General features: G+C 45.9%; 1 protein-coding gene across 1 annotated transcript; it reads left to right on the forward strand.

Moving 5' to 3' along the window:
- The first annotated feature begins 5,500 nt into the window (after positions 1 to 5,500).
- On the forward strand, positions 5,501 to 6,753 carry LOC108217202 (endochitinase). Its single transcript, XM_017390046.2, has 3 exons — positions 5,501 to 5,809; positions 5,919 to 6,069; positions 6,250 to 6,753. Exons 1-3 carry the CDS (start codon positions 5,542 to 5,544, stop codon positions 6,617 to 6,619), a joined length of 789 nt encoding a protein of 262 aa, XP_017245535.1. The 5' UTR covers positions 5,501 to 5,541; the 3' UTR covers positions 6,620 to 6,753.
- The last annotated feature ends 12,928 nt before the right edge of the window (positions 6,754 to 19,681 follow it).

A 19,681-nucleotide genomic window follows, 5' to 3' on the forward strand; every position in this document is an offset into this window, starting at 1 on the left:
GTCGCTAGCCTGATTTTATGATTTCAGACCTTGCCAATTGAATCAGTAGACAACTCGGTACATGAGTTCAGGACTAGCAAAGTACTCAGAATATATTGACCTTATTACTCAGATAAGTTGGAATCAAATTTAAAACACAGTATACTCGTACTAGACATTGTTTTTGGAATGGATAGGATTGTCCAGACTACTTTGTGTCATATTTACTGATGCAGAAAAATTGAAGAAATAAAACCGAAGACCATGAATTGTATGTTGTGGTAACGTTGTCACCTCATACAGAAGGTAATGATTTTATTTGCAGCTTCTACATACCATTCAATGTTATGAATGTCAGCTTTTCAATTGCTTCAAGGATGTGAACTTAGAGTCTGGGAAATTTAGAGTTGAAGGCTTAAAGCAATGTTCATACTAAAATATAGGGACCGTTTGACTGAGCTTAAAATAAGTGTTTCTTGCTTAAAGTAAAGAAGTGAAGTATAGGTTAGAAGCAAGTTAAGACTTATAAGTGATTAAAATGTTTAGCAAAGAAGCAGAAGTCATGAAACAAAAGTTAGTATTCTCAACTTCTTATAAGTAATTCTCACTTTTTACGCAAACGGTATAAATTAGTGTTTTTAACTTATAAATCCAGAAACCGGACTTTTAAGCCCGGCAAAACACTGTCAGGAAATGGGTAGTAGTATTACTATTAGTATGAATCAGTAATAGCAGTAGCATATTAGTAGTGAGGAGTAGTGGTGTAGTAAGGGCTGTATAGTCATTTTCCCATTAATTCTGTTAAGTCTAGCTAGTCCAGCTGTCATGTGTCTGTACTTGTGTGTTGTCTATAAATAGGAGTGTGGAGTTGTAAATGAGATTATGCATATTATGAAATACAACTTCTTCTCCAAGTTTCTCTCTCTCTTCTCTCTAACTGATTTTCCCTCTCTTTCTCTCTCTAAACTCTGTCTCTCTCTCCTGATCTGATCTCTCTCTCTCATTTCTCTCTCAATTCTCCATCTCTCTGCCTCAATTCACCTCTGCTTAGCTATAATCTACTGTTCTATTACTGGATTTCCTGTTATTTCAGTTCATAAACACAGAAAACACCAAAAATAGCTTTGTCATACATTGAAGGCATGACAAATTGGTATCAGAGCGAGGTTAAATGATCCAACCACTGTTTCTATCTCACTGTGCTACTCAAAACGAGTCGAGCGGTTGTAGAATCACAGTAATCGCATCAGGAAATCTGTAGTCTTGATCAAAACAGTTCAGGTACTCTGTTCTGTGTTTTTTCTCTTAGATCTGAGATTTCTGTTGATTGAATTGGAGATAGTTGTTGAGATTCTCTAGATTACAGTAGTTTCTACTAGCTCTTTGTGCTTGTGTTTGTTGAGATCTGTATTGTTTGGAGCTTGTGTTGTTGTTTGGAGAAATTACTGAGTCAACTCAGTGAGTATTGAGTTTTTTGTGAAGTTGTGTAGTGATCAAGATTTAAGAGTAATTGAGATTGTGAATAGAGCTTCAAAGAATTGGAGTACTGGTGATGTAATGTAATTTTGTAAAAGTGTGGAAAGAGTGCACAGAAACTGTTTGTTAAATTGACTGTGAGAAAAATCTGTGAGAAATTGAAAGTTATCTGTGTAGTAAGATGAAGAAAATGGTAGTATATGAAGGTGTGGGTTCAGAGTTTGATAAGGCTGTATTGAGAGTTAAGCAACAGCTTAAAGATGATAAGGAAGCATTGGAGCAAAAATTCTTGAAGTTGGAGTCAACTATTGAGACTGCAAAGCAGTTGATGAAGGAAGTTACAAAGGTGAGGGCTCACAAGAGTAGAAGAGAGTTTGTGGATCCTTTTGGTAGTACAGACAAGCAGATGAGGCAAACTTTAAGCCTTAACTCTGAAGGATCAGAAAATCTGCAGCATCTTAAGTTGAATTTTCCCAAGTTTGATGAAGGAAAGGCTGTAGAGGATTGGGTACAGGACTGTAATCACTATTTTAAGATGTTTAGAGTCAATGAAAGGAAGAAGGTGACTATTGCAGGAATGCATTTGGAAGGAACTGCCAGGAGTTGGTACCACATCTACTCCCTTCATAATTCCATTTGTGAGTGGAAAAACTTTGCTGAACAAATAACTCAGAGGTTTGGACTGATGGATCAGGAGTTACTTATGGAGAATTTCAATCAACTTAAGCAAGTTGATTCCCTAGAACAGTACTACAATGAATTCGAGGGGTATGTGGTGCAATTAAGGGAGAAGATTCCTTCATTGACTGATGCATATTTCCTAGAGAGCTTCATTGGAGGAATGCAGAAAGAGATTCAGCAAGATATTAGAATTCTTACTCCTAAAACTAGGGAAGCAGCTTATCAGACGGCTAGATATCTAGAGCAAATAAGGAGTGGTAATGAGAAAGAAAACCAACAAGTCACTAAGGCACCAGATAAGGAGAAGCAAATAGTTGCTAAGGGCAACTTGTTACAGTTGAAAAGTTCTGATAAGAATGAAGAAATATTAAAAGAGGATACACCTGGAGAGGTGGTGTTAGATATAGAAGAGTTGTTGTCAGGTGAAGATGTAAATTCTCAACCAATGAAGGAAATGGTAACCAATGGTAATCACCTGATGAGCAACTATGAAATCTGCACAAATGTAAGCTCAATGGAGCTGGCTGGATCTGTCTACATACAAGACTTACAACAGGGAAAGGGTAATGACAATCTAAAATCTGAGATGACAATCCAGTTAGAAGAATTGTCATCAATCATTCCTACAAGCCGAAAGGTGCAAAATAAGCCATCGAAAGGTGTTTACAACCAGTTCAAAGATATGAACAGAAGTAAAGTGAAACTAGAAGTTCCAGTAAAAGTTTCTGTGGGCAATCAACTTAGGTACCGGCTGGATACTAGTTTGGATTTTCTAGTCATGGAGAAGCTATTGCTGGAACCATCTCAACTGCAATGGAAGGTCTATATCTTTGAGATTGGGAATGCAGATAGATTGCAAAGCCAAGGCCAGAATAGTCAACAAGAGGGTGATTATGGGTTTGGCAATATTATTAGTGAAAGCCATCAGAAAAAGGTTGATTATGGGAGAACTGGGATTGTACTACCCTACAAGTGCCAAAATATGGTGCTGGAAAATGGTAGACTTGAAATGCACAAGTCAAGGGGACCTGAATACCATGGATTAAGTAACAGTGTTGCCATATGTATATTTGATCCAGGAGGAAGATTAAGTTGCTTTCATGGTGTTCTAGTTGTTGTTCTTGTTGGGATTTTACTAGTTCAGTATATGTTGCTTGAGACATTACTCCAGTCATTATCCAAGCTGCCAGCTAAGGCAACTGAACAAAGGAAGGAACCTTTTCAGTTGCACAAGGAGGTGTTTGACACTAAACTTTACAATTTAGCTGGAGTTCAAAGTCAAAATGTCCAAGGGAGTGCAGGAGCCGACATGATTTTGATTGAAAATAATCAACAATATGATCCTGTGAGAGATGGAATGATTGTACAACTAATGAGGACTGAAGTCATTGAAGCCTGGAGAAGAAAGTATACAATAACCATCTTTGATCCATGAGGGCAGAAAGGTGGCATTATCATATACATAAATGGAGTGGGAAAGATCAACCATGAGGACATGGTTATTTTTAAGGGGGAAGGATTGTCAGGAAATGGGTAGTAGTATTACTATTAGTATGAATCAGTAATAGCAGTAGCATATTAGTAGTGAGGAGTAGTGGTGTAGTAAGGGCTGTATAGTCATTTTCCCATTAATTCTGTTAAGTCTAGCTAGTCCAGCTGTCATGTGTCTGTACTTGTGTGTTGTCTATAAATAGGAGTGTGGAGTTGTAAATGAGATTATGCATATTATGAAATACAACTTCTTCTCCAAGTTTCTCTCTCTCTTCTCTCTAACTGATTTTCCCTCTCTTTCTCTCTCTAAACTCTGTCTCTCTCTCCTGATCTGATCTCTCTCTCTCATTTCTCTCTCAATTCTCCATCTCTCTGCCTCAATTCACCTCTGCTTAGCTATAATCTACTGTTCTATTACTGGATTTCCTGTTATTTCAGTTCATAAACACAGAAAACACCAAAAATAGCTTTGTCATACATTGAAGGCATGACAAACACCCCCATAGTCTTCCCGGTGGCTTATATAGGAATTTGGTGAAGAACTTGTCTATTCTTTGTCGATTCAGAAATCCATATTAGTATGGTATATTGTTATATATGTCGCGTCCATGCAGAATACCTTCACAACTTGAGATTCCTAGAGTCTCAGTTTACATATCAGGTTGAGAGAGAACCAACTACTGAATGCGGTTTTTTCGGTTTTAGTTCGTTCGGTTTTAAATGGTTCGGTTTTCAGCGGTTTTGATTCGATTTTTCTGCTCGACCTCAATTATAGCTGTTAATCAAATTATTACTAATTACACGCAATCTACCTACTATATAGTTATAAGTGTTTTTTATTTGAACTATTGATACAAAACATGAGGTCTTTGTCAGATAGTTACGTTTTGGAATTCATATCTCTGCACTTTGTTTTGTACGATATTTCACACTAGAAAATTTTACATAGCTGCAGGGGAATTGGTTTGCTCCCAATATAGATTGACCATTATTTGCGTAACTGTGGTAATTAAATAGGACACATATGGTCAAATATAATTTGTATACAACTGAAAAGTTAACCGAAGCTATTAGTCTCTTATGGGTATATAGGCAGAAATTTTAATATGTCTTCATTGGTTTTATCGTGTGTTCGGAGATAACACTTCAGTTGAAGTTGATACCCGACCGAGCGTAACTCTCACGGTATCTACTATGGTCAGTGATGGAATCAGAATTCCGAAATCACAGGAAACATTACTTGATAGTGTAGTGTTGTAAAAAACGGGAGTCGGATTTAATTAGTGAAGATACAAAACAAAGATTAATTGGATTGATCATATATATTTAATCAGTTTGGTGAGTTACAGAACAGATATTAGTCGTTGATTAATTGTGATTAATTACTGACTTTTAGAACATACCTTACTAGTAAAGTTATCATTGATTATTCAAGATTAACGGAAGCTCAAATAAAAATTTACACTCCATTTTAATACTACCTCCGTGCCTTTTTACTTGTCACTTTGACTTTTTGCACGTTATTTAAGGTGATTAAAAAACATACTTCTACTTATTATTTTTAAAATTTTATTTTTCTGAATTAAAGTTTATAGTTTATATTTTTATTCATAAAAAGAAAATTTTAAAAAAAATGAGCGAAATTATGTTTTTTAATCACCTTAAGTTACATGCAAAAAGTCAAAGTGACAAGTAAAAAGGGACGGAAGTAGTAATGATTTGAAAAAATAGTTTTTGCCAAATTTTTAAGTTCAGTCGGGATTTTATCTTAGGGACAGGCTTTTGATGGTTTTTAATAAAAATGTTCACTGTACTTGCTCAGCCTATATATAGCTTAACAATCTCATCCTGTAACATCACAGAATACTCAAGATTAATATATGAACTAATAAGCTCTAAGCTCTAGTAAGCTATATGGGTTCGTTATGCGGACTGGTTCTTGTTTTGATGTGGACATTGGGTGTTAATGGAAAAGATGTAAGTTCCTTGATCAGCAGATCTATGTTTGAGAAATTGTTAAAACATCGAAACGATGATATCTGTCCGGCCAGAGGCTTCTATACTTATGAAGCTTTCATAAACGCTGCCAAGTCCTTTCGTGCTTTTGGAACCTCTGGTAACCGTGACACTCGGAAGAGAGAGATTGCAGCCTTCTTAGCTCAAACCTCACACGAGACCACCGGTAATTATTACTACACTTGTATTCTTCATACAGCGCGACCCTCTATCGGTTTCTAGGTTCAATTCTTTATTTAAAAGTAACTAATATCTGCAATTGCATGTTCACAAAGGTGGAGGTCCAGGTTTACCTGATGGACCATATGCATGGGGATATTGCTTCAAGGAGGAGCAGAACCCGACGGATTACTGCGTTCCAGATCCAGAATGGCCATGTGTTCCGAACAAGAACTATCATGGCCGTGGTCCTATTCAGATCTCCTAGTATGTAACATTTTACTCTGTCTCACATTGCTGAAGCCATATGTTCTGTTTTATCTTTTCTTTCGATGTTTTATATATATTTTTTGGAAAATTAGACTTTTGCCAAATTTACAAGTATAGTGAAATGATCTTTAGTTTGCGAAAGATTACTTAGTATTTAAGTTGTATTGCGCATTGCAGCAACTTTAACTATGGACCAGCAGGAAAAGCTATAAGGTCTAATTTGCTAAAAAACCCGAGTTTGGTGGCCAGCAACCCTACCATTTCATTCAAGACTGCACTATGGTTCTGGATGACACCGCAGTCCCTGAAGCCGTCAAGCCACGATGTTATCACTGGAGTGTGGAAACCATCCGCAGCAGACTCTGCAGCTGGGAGGGTTCCTGGATATGGAGTGGTAACAAACATCATCAACGGTATTGAATGTGGTATAGGGTCTACACCAGGTGGTGAGGGCCGGATCGGCTTCTATAAGAGATACTGCTCCATTTTTGGAATTAGCCCTGGGAAAAACTTAGACTGTTACAGCCAAAAGCCTTTTGGCGGCTGATTTTTAACACATCTGCTACTAAAAGATATGCTTCGCGAACAAGTATAAGCGATTCCCACAGAATTGAAATATATGTACTAATTGTTACTGCAATCAATTAAAATCATAGTTGCTTGATTGTGGTGTGAGAAAACATCATACTAAAAGTAACAATGTTTCAATTATGCAAGCGTATTGTTACTGTATTAATCATCTACCAGTAGTGAATAGTTATGTGTCAGCTTTGTGTTCAAGCAAAATGGGACGAAGAGATAAAGAACAAATTAAATAGCAAACGGCAAAATCATAAGCTAATATGAAACTGGATGACAAACTCTGAAGAACACAACAAAAAAGGCTTGAAATGAAATCAAGCTTTCGATATTCAGTCCCCCAGCCCACAATCTTATAAGTGGTTGTAGTTAGATTTGTTTCACATAAGTACACATCAACAAGTTTGGTTAATTGGCACAAAGTGAAGTGCAACTTTGTTTTGTTGGAAGTGTGAATATCTCTTTCCCCACCCCCTCTATTAGTTGAGCTTAGGGGCCTAGGCCCTAGCCTGCGCAAAACGGGTGTTGGCCCTCACTATCATAATTTCTAAGAAAAAAGCCCCAAATACCAGTGCCGGAAAAGATGGTCGTGGACTGCCATTTTACAATCCGAAACGCTAGATCATTTGGCATTTATCCTCTTTTTCTTCTTAACGCTAGATGCCATTTTACAATTCAAAACGCTAGATCGTCTGGCGTTTATCCTCTTTTTCTTCTTATCGCTACATGATCTAGCGTTTTGAAACCCTAAACGCTATTTCATGTAGCGTTTTGCTCCTAAAACGCTAGATCGTGTCGTGTTTTGTAGGGTTTTCAGACCTAAACACAACACTATCTAGCGTTTTCGTCCAAAAAACAAAACGTTGGATTATCCGGCGTTAATAAATAGTATTTGTGGCCATTTATCCCAACTCTGTTATTTTGAACATTACTTGTGAGTTTTGTGTCATCTGAGGCCTTTTCTTGCGCAAAATACAGGTAAAATGATATTGAAATGGTTGATGCTTAAACCACAACTGAAGAAGAAACGCTAAAGAAGACCCATACAATTACAAGGAACATGTAAAATGGGACGGAGGGAGTAATTAATAAGTGGTCTCTCTCGGAATTTCATCTTTTGGAATTCAAATTCTGCACATTGTTTGTAACATATTTCACACTACAAAAATTTTCATAGTTGTAGGGGAATTGAGTTTTTCCCAAGTTAAATTGACCACAGTATATTGTTAGTCAAGTTATCAAAGTCTTTTCTGCGTAACTTATGTGTTCACAGTTTGACACTTTCAGTTAAGACTTCTACCGTAATTCTCACGGTCGCACTATAGCTTGCATTTACTTTTTCTAACAGACAATAATGTTCACTGTACTTGCTCAGCCTATATATAGCGTAACAATTCGTTCCTGAAAGTTCACAGACAATTAGACAGAGTGATAAGGTACCACGCTACAGTGACCGCCAACAGTACCCGCCCCCGCTACAGGACTTGAAGGTCCCCAAAGTCAGACCTCATCATTACCAAGTACAAGGCAAACAGGATAATAAGCATGCACGAATCCCAAAAGGACAGAAAAAAGGACAGTAGCTGCACCAAAACAGCCACCCATGCTGGGGAGTGCCTACAGGCCCATTCCCGCCACTGTAGCAACAGTGGCGGCAAAGGGCCTATATAAAGCACTCCCCAGCCAAAGTGGAAGGTAAGTGCAAATTTCTCCCTCAAAACTCTCTCTAAAAAGCATCTCTCGCCAGATACTTAGAGTGAAAACTCTCTGATTTCCCTTACTTGTCAAGCACATCCAAATCACTGATTATCACGCCGGAGGCGCCTCACGGGATGTCACCCCCCGTGTAGCGTTGTTTTGCAGGTTAGGTCTTGCCTGAAGCTCCCCGGAATAGTGCATTGGAACCCTAGACGAGATTTGGAGTTATCATTTGGCGCGCCAGGAAGGGGCCTTCTCCCTAAGAGAAACCTGATCGCATCCCTAGAAGTCGGGCAAATTTATGCAAACTCGATCCGGACTTATAGTAAGTCAGACCAGCAACATGGCAAACCCTCGCCCAAACATGCAAAACGCGAGCCTGCTAAACCCCGACCCTGCCAACCCTAACGTCCGAGTAGTCGACGACGACGTACTCCTGCAAGACCTATCCCCATCCGGGAACTCCGTCCCCAACGCGGGACCAAACACCAACGCAGTACCTCCCCCACTCACTCAAGGGGGGCCCATCGATCTGACAAAGTTCACGCAGCAACAGATCGACATAATGCTGAAGGTAGCATCTGCCTTCCCACAACCTAGAGGGGAAGCGCGCGGCAACCATGAACCCCAAGACGAGGAGGAGCGAAGTGAAGCTCATAGCCAGCCTCACCCACAGAAGTCCACAGCATCACACCTTGGACCGTCACAAAACACGAACCACAAAAACCACGGTGGACAACAACACCGCCCCTCAACCTGGAAAGAAAATAGGAGGATCCGGGATCTGAAAAAAGAGCTTGAAGCCAAGCAGGCAGAGTACGAAAAGGCCCGCGCCCGTCTCGAGGGCCGTCGCACCGAAACCCCTGAGGTCCGCAACGACACAGGAAGCGTCAACCCCTCTAACGCGGACATGCTCAATACGCTCATGGCCCTGAAGAAGCGCCTCGAAGATGGCACCAATGGCGAAGTCGGAGAATCCCCTTTTACAAAGAGACTCGAGGATGAACCAAAGCAAAGGCACATCAAGCATCTCAACCTGAACCCCTTTGACGGGATGGGAGACCCCGAGGAGCACCTCAGCTATTTTAACCAACTGGCCCTACACTACGAGTACCGCGACCTCACCAAATGCCGTTTCTTTGCCGCCACCCTCAGGGGAAGCGCGCAGCGGTGGTTCAGTCGCGTCCCGGCCAGGAGCATAGACACTTGGGCCGACTTTAAAAGGGCATTCCTGAACAAATTCAGGGCGAACCAACCTCAGGAGGTGCATACTTCCTACTTACAAACCATCGGGCAAAGAGAAGGGGAATCCCTGCAGAGCTACATCAACCGCTTCAAGGAAGCGGTCAATAAGATCATCTGTGTAAACGAGATAGAGGCTCTCGTCCATCTAAAGAGGGGACTTGACCCGTATGAATGCGAAAAATACGTTGTCAAGCTGATGGAAGTACAACCCACGACATTGGCCAAGGCATATGACCTGGCATCCCAAGCCGTCACGGAAGCGGAATCTTTGGCCGTGTTGAAACGGGCACGGGCCCCTCCCGCCAGCAATCAGAAACATTACCCACGTGAGCGACACGCCCCGTACCAAAAACCCGTGGAGCAAATGCAAGTTCAAACTACGCACGGACCTCCTGCCAACAAGAACAACAACATATCTGTAAAGGATCGTCTGGGGCCCGCGGTGGGTTCCCGCCCCGAAAAGCGCCCTGAGCCTAACTGGACTAAGTTCAGCCTAACCCGGTCGGCCCTGTTAAGGGACATTAAAAACAAGCCCTTTTACCAAGCACCGCCAGCCATGTGGACAAACCCGGAGGACCGGAACAAAGAGCGCCACTGCGAATATCACGAAACACACGGGCACTCCACGGATAGCTGCCTCGCACTCAAACACTTCCTGGAACGACAAGCAAAAGCGGGAAACCTAAACCAGTACCTCCCTCGCGATCTGCCACCACCACCGCCACAAGACCACCGAGACGGTAGAAATGTGGTCAATCCCGTCTTCGGCGGCACCGTCACGCCCCCTGTCCCCAGCGGGCCTTCAGTATATGCAATCGCCCAGGGAGAGGTGCACAGCCCCATATACTTCACACATGCAGATTACGAGGGCATCAACCCGGATCACAACGAAGCCCTAGTCGTATCCCTGGTCATAGCAGAAAATGAGGTAAAAAGAATATTGGTGGATAACGGCTCCTCTGCGGACATCTGCTTCCAGCACACCTGGGATCGACTGCGCCTGAACAACGCGGTTCCCGAGCCTTGCCTGGAAGAGACACCTTTATACGGTTTCGGACACAACGCCGTGCCCATAGCGGGAGTTGCTCACCTGCCAGTCACCTTCGGGTCACCCCCCCACCAAATCACCAAGACAATCAAATTCTACATCATCAACGCAGTCTCCTCATACAACATGATCCTAGGAAGGCCAACCCTGAATGCACTCAGAGCAATCCCTTCGACCTCACACCTCAAAATGAAGTTCCCAACTCCCACGGGAATAGGCGAAGTCAAGGGGGATTCTGAAACCTCGAAGCGATGCTATGGGATAGCCTTAGTCCTGGCGGCCACCGAGCCCGGAAACATCAAGCGGGAAAACGCCGACAAACGAAAGCAGGAGAAGCGAAAGAAACGCGCTGAAAACCTCCAAAGGAAGAACAAACGGCACCGAGAGGTGCAAGTCATAGAAACCCACGATCCCGCGCACGAGGAACCTCCGCGCATGGACGCCGAGCTCAAAAAATGCTTGTTACGGGATGAGCAGCCCGTGGCAAAACCCGCTGTGGCAACAGAACAAATTCAGCTCTCTCCCACCGACCCCACGCGGAAAATCAGCATTGGGGCCGGGTTGGAATCAGTATTCAAGAAAGAACTCACAGATCTGCTGCGCGAGTACGCAGACGTTTTTGCATGGAGCCCAAAAGACATGCCCGGCCTTGATGAATCCGTGGCCATGCACAAACTGAGTGTCGACCCCAAGAAGACGCCAAAAAAGCAGAAGCGGCGCAACTTCGCGCCTGACCGCCAAAAAGCAATCGATGCGGAAATAGATAAACTGTTGGACGCAGATTTGATCTGCGAGGTCTCATACCCGGATTGGGTGGCAAACGTTGTGCTAGTGAAGAAAGCTAACGGGAAGTGGCGCATGTGCGTCGACTACACAGACCTTAACACAGCATGCCCTAAGGACCCGTACCCATTACCAAGCATAGACCAACTCATTGACGCAACAGCCGGGCACCTCATGCTCAGTTTCATGGACGCCTTCTCAGGATACAACCAGATTAAGATGGCACCGGAAGACTGCGAGAAAACTGCTTTCATCACTCATAGAGGAGTATACTGCTACAAGGTCATGCCTTTCGGCCTCATCAACGCGGGCGCCACCTACCAACGCATGATGAATAAGATCTTCGCACCGCAACTGGGACGCAACATGGAAGTCTATGTCGATGACATGATTGTCAAATCTATGCTCCAAGAGACGCACCTGACCGATTTGCGGGAGTGCTTCGCAAACCTCAGAAAACACAACATGAAACTTAACCCCGACAAATGCACTTTCGCCCTGGGAGCGGGAAAATTCTTGGGTTTCCTGGTAAGCCAACGCGGGATCGAGGCCAACCCGGAAAAAATCCAGGCCGTCATTGACATGCAGCCCCCAAAAACCATCAAGGACGTTCAACGCCTCACAGGGCGCCTCGCAGCATTGCGACGGTTCATATCCAAGCTTGCGGAACGGTGCCTCCCCTTCTTCGACACCCTCAAAGGAGCACTCAAAACCAAAAAACTCACATGGACAGAGGAGTGCCAAAAGGCCTTTGAAGACCTCAAAACATACCTGGCATCCGCGCCACTCCTGACGACCGCGTCCCCTAGCGAACCATTGTCACTATACCTGGCAGTTTCCGACAAAACGGTGGGTGCAGTGCTTATTAAGGAAGCAGACACGGTGCAAAGACCGGTTTACTATGTCAGCCAAACGCTCAAAGACGCAGAAACTCGCTACCCCAATACAGAGAAAACAGCCCTAGCCCTTGTCATGGCAAGCAGGAAGCTTCGTCACTATTTCCAAGGGCGAGAAATACGGGTCGTCACGAACCAACCCTTGCGCAAAATTCTCCACAAGCCTGAGCTGTCAGGACGACTTATTAACTGGGCAATCGAGCTCAGCCAATTCCACCTCACTTATGTCCCGAGAACCGCGATCAAAGCACAGGCCCTGGCAGACTTCGTCGTGGAGTGTAACTTTGCTAAACCGGACGAAGAAGCACCGGACAACCAAAAACCCCTCCCGGTCGCGGAAGGGTGGAAACTTTACGTAGACGGCTCCGCCACCAACACCAGATGCGGAGCCGGAGCCATACTCATTAGCCCGGATGGGTTTTGTATAAAACAAGCCCTTCAGCTCAACTTCAAAGCCACCAACAACCAGGCGGAGTATGAGGCCCTGCTTTCAGGTTTAGACCTCGCCATCACTCTGCAACTGCAAAATCTTACCATATACAGCGACTCCCAACTGGTAGTTCGCCAAACAACGGGTGACTATGCGGTAAAAGATTCGACTTTGGCTCAATACCAGCAATTAGTGCAGACCCGCTTGTCCACACTCAAACGCTACCAGCTCCACCAAATAGACCGGGAAGACAACTCACTGGCGGACAGCCTCTCCAAACTCCTAGAGGGAGAATACACGACCTCGGATGGTCCCGTCTACTTCCTATCTCTCCCTCATCCCTCAACAGAGTCCAAGGAACAGCTCAGCGTTACGCTTAACGAAGACAATTGGATGACCCCCCTCATCGCTTACCTCCGAAACGGAACTCTGCCGACAGAGCACAGCAAGGCCCGGCAGGTCAAGGCACACGCGGCCAAATTCTTCCTACAGGGCGATGTTCTTTACCGTCGAAACTTCGACTCCCCCATTCTCAAATGCGTCGACGACGATGAGGCAACATACTGCATGCGGGAAGTTCACGAGGGCATATGCGGGGATCACATGGCGGGCAAGGCCCTTACACATAAAATCCTGCGCCAAGGGTACTATTGGCCCACCATGGCAAAGGACTGCAAAGCCTTTGTCAGAGCATGCCACCAATGCCAACTTTTCAGCAACGTCCCACGCGCAGCCCCCGCAATCCCGGTGTCAATACTCTCCCCTATCCCGTTCGCGGTGTGGGGAATCGATATTATGGGACCATTCCCCAAAGCCCGCGGGGAACTCCAATTTGTCATGGTGGCTATCGACTATATGACCAAATGGGCAGAAGCCAAAGCACTCAGGACCATCACCCAAGAAGACGCAATCCGGTTTGTCCGCAACCAGATAATTACCCGGTTCGGTATCCCCACAACTCTCATCTCCGACAACGGGACACAGTTCGTAGGAAAGAAGTTCACCACCTTCCTCTCTGATCACGGGATCAAGCACAAGAAAGCATCGGTATGCCACCCGCAAAGCAACGGACAAGTCGAAGTCACAAATCGCATCATCCTTCGCGGGCTAGAAAAAAGCCTCACTGAATCCAAGAGGAAATGGCCCGAACACCTGCCACAAGTCCTATGGTCCTACCGCACCACACAGAAAACAAGCACAGGGGAAACACCGTTTAAACTAGCATTCGGAGCGGAGGCACTGGCGCCAGTGGAAATAGGATCACCGTCCTTCCGCATGCAAAACTTCAACATCAACGACAGCATCGAGGGAATGCGGACTAACTTGGAGCTACTGGACGAGGTCCGGGCGGACGCAGTCCAAAAAATGGAGATCTACAAAGAAAAGACAAGGGACTTCTTCGGAAAGCGGGTCCGAATGCGGGCATTCCAGGTGGGAGACTTAGTCAACAGAGCAACCGAGGCATCAGACCCCCGCCACACGGGCAAGCTAATGCCCAAGTGGGAAGGCCCATATAAAATAGCACAAGTCATCCGTCCCGGCTCCTACAAGCTGTCCCACTTGGATGGCACGGAGGTCAACAATACTTGGCACGCAGAAAAGCTCAAGAAATATTATCAGTAGCAGACCTGGCCTAATGATTCATAGCATGTAAACGGGCATCCTTTTGGACTTATATATATTATTAACGATGTTTTCCGTTAATTTGCGTCCTGATGATTCATCCAACAAGAAGCACATAAAAAGCACAATATATAAAGCACATCTCAACGAAAAGCACATAAAAGCACATTTACGCACAAGACACAAAGACAACTTATAATATATAATCCATAGCTTACAAAGGTCAGCTAACGGCCGCCGCGGGAACAACGCTACCCGGGTCAAGCCACATTCGCGGGTACCAAGCATATTACAAACGCACGCACACGGAAAATACAAACAACAATGGACCCCCGAAACATATAACGGGGGTACTTAGGAAATACAACAACTAGCGCGGCGATAGCGCCTTCTAAAAAGCCTCATCCTCCTCGCTCGAGTCACTCGCGGAAAGCTCATTGTGAATGAGCTGCAACTGCGCCCAGATCGCACCACGACGCTTCACCTGGCGGGCCCGAACGCGCTCCATCTTCTTGTGATAAGACTCATGCAGGTCTTTGTTCTTTTGCATCAACTCCTCAAGGGCACCCCGAGCACGAGCGCTAAGCGGCTCGTCAATCCACACTTCATAGTAACAATCACCCGCAACACAAGCTTCCATGCGCCGCCCAGCATTCCGGCCACCCCAGATAGTCTTCACCACAACGGGACGATCACAGTAACAGCGAGAGCCTACAAGATTAGACATGATTAACACAATTTTTTGCAAAATACAAGGATAAAACAACAAAGGAGTGAAGGAGCATAATACCTTCGTTTGGGAGACAGGCTATTTATAGTACTCCCGCGCACGTGCCTGGCAACCACCTGTCACAAAACAAGCATATAACCTAGGGGGAAGGACGACTAACGCCATCCCTCCCCTAGACCAAATTCACACGCAACAACAAAATGTAGCAAAGCATGGCCGCGTATCCGCAACCATGCCCTGACAACGGCAAAGCTCCAACCTGTAAACTCGAGCAAGCAACACAAAGCACAAGCACATACACGCAACTAAAAAAGCAAATAAAAGCATATTATACGCACAGCCCAAATCCACACACAAGTCACCCGCCATCGTACGACAAATTACAAATCCCAAAAGAATAAGTTCAAATAGTCTAACCAGCCAAGTTCAAACATAACTCAAAAAGCAACAGTTTAGCGACAAAGGAGTTAAATGGTGGGGGTCTCGGTCGAATCATCAACAAGCTCTTCATCCTCCTCTGGGGTAGCAGCCTCGGTCCCGGGTTGCTTCTCTGCATCAGCCATAACCGCGTCCGGATTCTCCCTTTCCTCTGCTGCGGAGCGGGACACCTCTGTTTCCTCCGCCGCGGGATTCTCATCCACGGTCTCCAGAGCTTTTGGACTCTTCGTCCCAGCACTACCTCCAGAGCTACCACCCGCACTCTCGAGCTCCTTCACCCGGTCAGCGAGTTTCTTGTTCTTCTTCTTCCTCTTGTGGGCCTTAGACTTTGCTTTCTTCAAGGAAGATGCCAGATCCGCTACCCGCTTCTCCAAAGCGTCAACACCGGAAGAAGAACCACCCACGCCCGCCACTAAGCTCAAATACTCTGCACTTTCCTTCACAGAAGAGACTCCCTCTTCAAAAGCTTTGGCCAAGGCAGCCCGATATTCAACACTGGCCTGATATTTCCGGATGGCCATCTCCTCAGTGGGTCGCGACGCGACCATAGCTTCAGCTTCTTCGGCACGCTTACGAAGCTCGGTGAATGTCCGCTCCGAGGCCGCCTCCTTCCCCTCCCAAAACAGCCTTTGGGTTTCTAACTCCTTGTCCACAAGGCCCCTTCGATCCGAAAGCACCTGCCAGTCAGCCTTGAGAGTCTCCATCTCTTGGGCAAGTTCTTTCTTTTGATCCTCGACTGCATGGAAGTTCTCCACCAAGGTCTTCTTCTGACCTTCGAGATCAGCAACCTGCTTCCGCAGTGCAATGTTGTCCTGGCGGAACATTTCTCCCCGGGTGCTTAACGCCAAGTCATACCCTCGAGCCTGCAACAACCATCAGAAAACATATCACAACCCACATACACGGAATTAAGCGCTAAGTACAAAAGCAAATGCACGAACACATACCTTCCTGTGATGAAGCTCGGAACGACGCACCAGCTTTTTCCATCCCAACCCATCCATCTTTTCAACATCATCCTCAGTGAGGCCAACCTGCCCTGGTGGCCCGGCTCCAAACAAATTACCTCGCCCCACACGACGGGCATCCACAGGTCCCACCTCATCTTCGGTCCCAGACGCATCCCCAGCACTGACACCCGCCATCAAATCCACATTGCCGCGGCGCTTCACACGGCGCCCAATCTGGGCACTCAAGGTCAACTTTCGACCACTGCCAGCACTACGAACCCGTTTCCTCCGTCTGGGAACCTCGGGAGTCTGTCCCTCTGTCGTCGGGTTCTCCAACATCAATACAGTCGACGTCCCGCCAGCCTCAACACTCTCTTTTTCTTCAACTGCACGGGATGATCCCGCTTCCACAGCTTTCCCGCCAGCCTGTGTGCTGACCTCGGTTTCACCCTCACCGCCCAGACCGTCGTCAAACTCGCCCGCGGTGGTATGCCCTCCACCTTCTCTCTCTTCGCTGTCCGCAATCTCATGAATCTCCGGGCTCTTTTCAACAACCTCCTCATCATCCTCCGCATCCCCAAACACATCTTGGGTTTCCACCTCCTCACTTGGCACATTTTCTTCCTGCTCAGTCGCAGGCTCCGGTTCATCCCTCAAAAGCGGAACGCGGCCCCGGGATGCCGTCCCCGAGGTGGAGGCCCCAATGGCAGTCCCCGCAGGTTGCACCACTGCGCCCCGTGACGCCCTGGCAGCCGCGCGTCCCGCCCGGCCTTGAGCCGGCGTACGCCGCCTTGCCTGCGACCGCCCCTCACCTTCAACCCGGGCAGCACCCCTATACCTAGGGGGATTTCGGTTCAGCAGGCCCGTGAGCAATTTCACCTCTTCTTCAGCAGTCATGCCCTCCAAGGGCGGCAACTCCGTCAATCGCGGGTCCAGGACTGCAAAATCAAGCAACATATCACAACACTATAAAGCCAAAAAATCACCAAACACAAAAGCAAACTCCCCCCACATTCAGTAAAGTCAAAAACTTACGCAGGTAAAGTTGCAGCCTCCCATTCTCAAAGAATGCACTCTTGGTCCAGGTGCTCCCCAACGCCTTCGTAATACCAACCAGTATCTCCACGTCAACCGCGGACAATTGATCCCGCGGTGCACGATAACTCTTCTCTACCTTCAGAACCATGTTAGGCATCCATGCCAATTCGCCACCCGCAACCACCAGAAACTCATACTGCCAGTCCGTCATGCTATTCGGAAAATCAAAGGGCATATAGTCCACAAGCTCTCTGCCAATCACGCTGCTCTTATTGGCAAAAGGCAACTCCACAAACGGCTTGGCCGTGCTCGTCTTTATGTTAAACAGATGGAAAAAGGCCTTAAAGGTAGGCTGCTTCCCCAGAGCGGTACAACTCGCTATAAACCAATTAATAGCCCGGATCGCATTGGGCGTGATCTGCGAGATCGAGCACTTCAGATGCACACAAACAAGGTCCCACATGAAGCGGTGCATCGGGAATCTCAAACCCGCCTTCAACTGCTCCAAGGTCACACATATGGACCCGCCAGCACCCCGATGATGCAACCTCTCCTCCTCACGGGCAGGCCTCCAGCTATAGTCGCTCCCCAACCTAAAAAGCTTCGACATATATGGCCCATACTCCGCCACATTGAACGTACTCCTCCTCTGGAGATGATCACAGCCTGCCAGTTCTTGCTCCACTTTGGCATTGTTTATTTCCACCGGGCGTATCTTGAAGGTCCGATAGAAACTACTCTGATCCTCAAAAAACCTGTAATGCAGATCTTTCGGCGGGAGTGGAATAGTAAACCGCGGAAAATCCCGCCATCGACCAGACAAACTAATCAGCGGCCTTGCCTCCCGCGTCACGGGATCAAAGCAATCTTCCCCGGGCATGGCAGCCATTTCTTCTTCAGTACCCGGATGAATAGCTTCCAGACGCACCTCTTCAGCCACGGCAGTCATCAATTACCTGCAAGAGGGCCACACAGAGAACAGCCCGTTACATACATCGCCCCAAGCCCGTCAACATTAGCGGCATACAAATCAAAGACACAAACACGTTTCACAACACAACCCCTTTTCATTACCCGCGACCCCCATACAAACATATTATCAAACACCTACAGTACAAACACGTGCAACCGCCGCATATTCCAAACCTTAAAACTTCAACCTAACCCTAATGGTGCACAACCCGAGACAACAATCCCGAGGTCGCTACACCGCCATCAAACCGCAACGCCACCGTGCAGACGGCAGTCACGGCGACGACAGCTCCACCACTACCACCACAAATCAAAGACGAAAACACAGACATTCAGACACTTCAAAATACTGAAAAGGCAAGCCCTAAAACACCGATCTACCCACACTACGGCGCAACAACACGATTACGAGACTTATATACGCCGGCGAGCAACCAAATACGCGAAATACAGTAAGAACGGCAACAAACACGATGAACAAAGCAAAGTCTAAAAACATCGGCAAAATATGACTAAGCAGCAACATCAAGAGAAAAGACAAGCACAAACTTAAAGGATCGCCGGCGATGCTTACTTGTTAAACGGAAATGATAAAGAGAGCGGTTGCACTTTACTCCGGACGACCTCTCGCAACTTACAGATGGAAAAAGCGGAGCACTTCGAGAAAACTAAAGCTTCAGACAAATATACTCAGAACTGGGTTTTAAGACACACATATATACCCCCACAGTTACCAAGAGATGCATTAACTGCATGGCCACGTGCACACGCACGATTGGCTCAAAAACTGCACCACCACACCCACCCCTCCTCAAAAGCCGCATAAACCGTACTCCATCCCCAAAAAACCCCCAACTTCGAAAACCGGTGTCTTTTCGATTGCCCCTATCAACAAATACATATATGTCACCCTACTTATCAAATCTTACCCACAACATTCTCCGCATTCAATTTTATTCCCCATTTATTACCCAATTTATTACAAGTAATGAATTGGTCGAAGACAAAAAACATAAATACAAGCAAGCCAAAAGCCAGCGGGAAAGCAAAACACTTCACATATATATATCAGAATTCTTTTTCAATACAAACCAAAGCGGACTCAGTCCGCGACACGGAAGCCCTATTCTACAGCTGAGCCTCCAAGTCCGCAATGCGGGCCTGGACATCCTCTAATCG

The sequence above is a fragment of the Daucus carota genome, chromosome 4 (assembly GCF_001625215.2).
Source record: "Daucus carota subsp. sativus chromosome 4, DH1 v3.0, whole genome shotgun sequence".
Classification (NCBI taxonomy): domain Eukaryota; kingdom Viridiplantae; phylum Streptophyta; class Magnoliopsida; order Apiales; family Apiaceae; genus Daucus; species Daucus carota.

Bases quoted from the DNA above. Each gene is read 5' to 3' on its own strand.
- LOC108217202 (XM_017390046.2), top strand. From the start codon at position 5,542: ATGGGTTCGTTATGCGGACTGGTTCTTGTTTTGATGTGGACATTGGGT. The intron at 5,810-5,918 runs GTAATTATTACT...ATGTTCACAAAG, and splicing joins AACCTCACACGAGACCACCG to GTGGAGGTCCAGGTTTACCT. The intron at 6,070-6,249 runs GTATGTAACATT...TGCGCATTGCAG, and splicing joins GGTCCTATTCAGATCTCCTA to CAACTTTAACTATGGACCAG.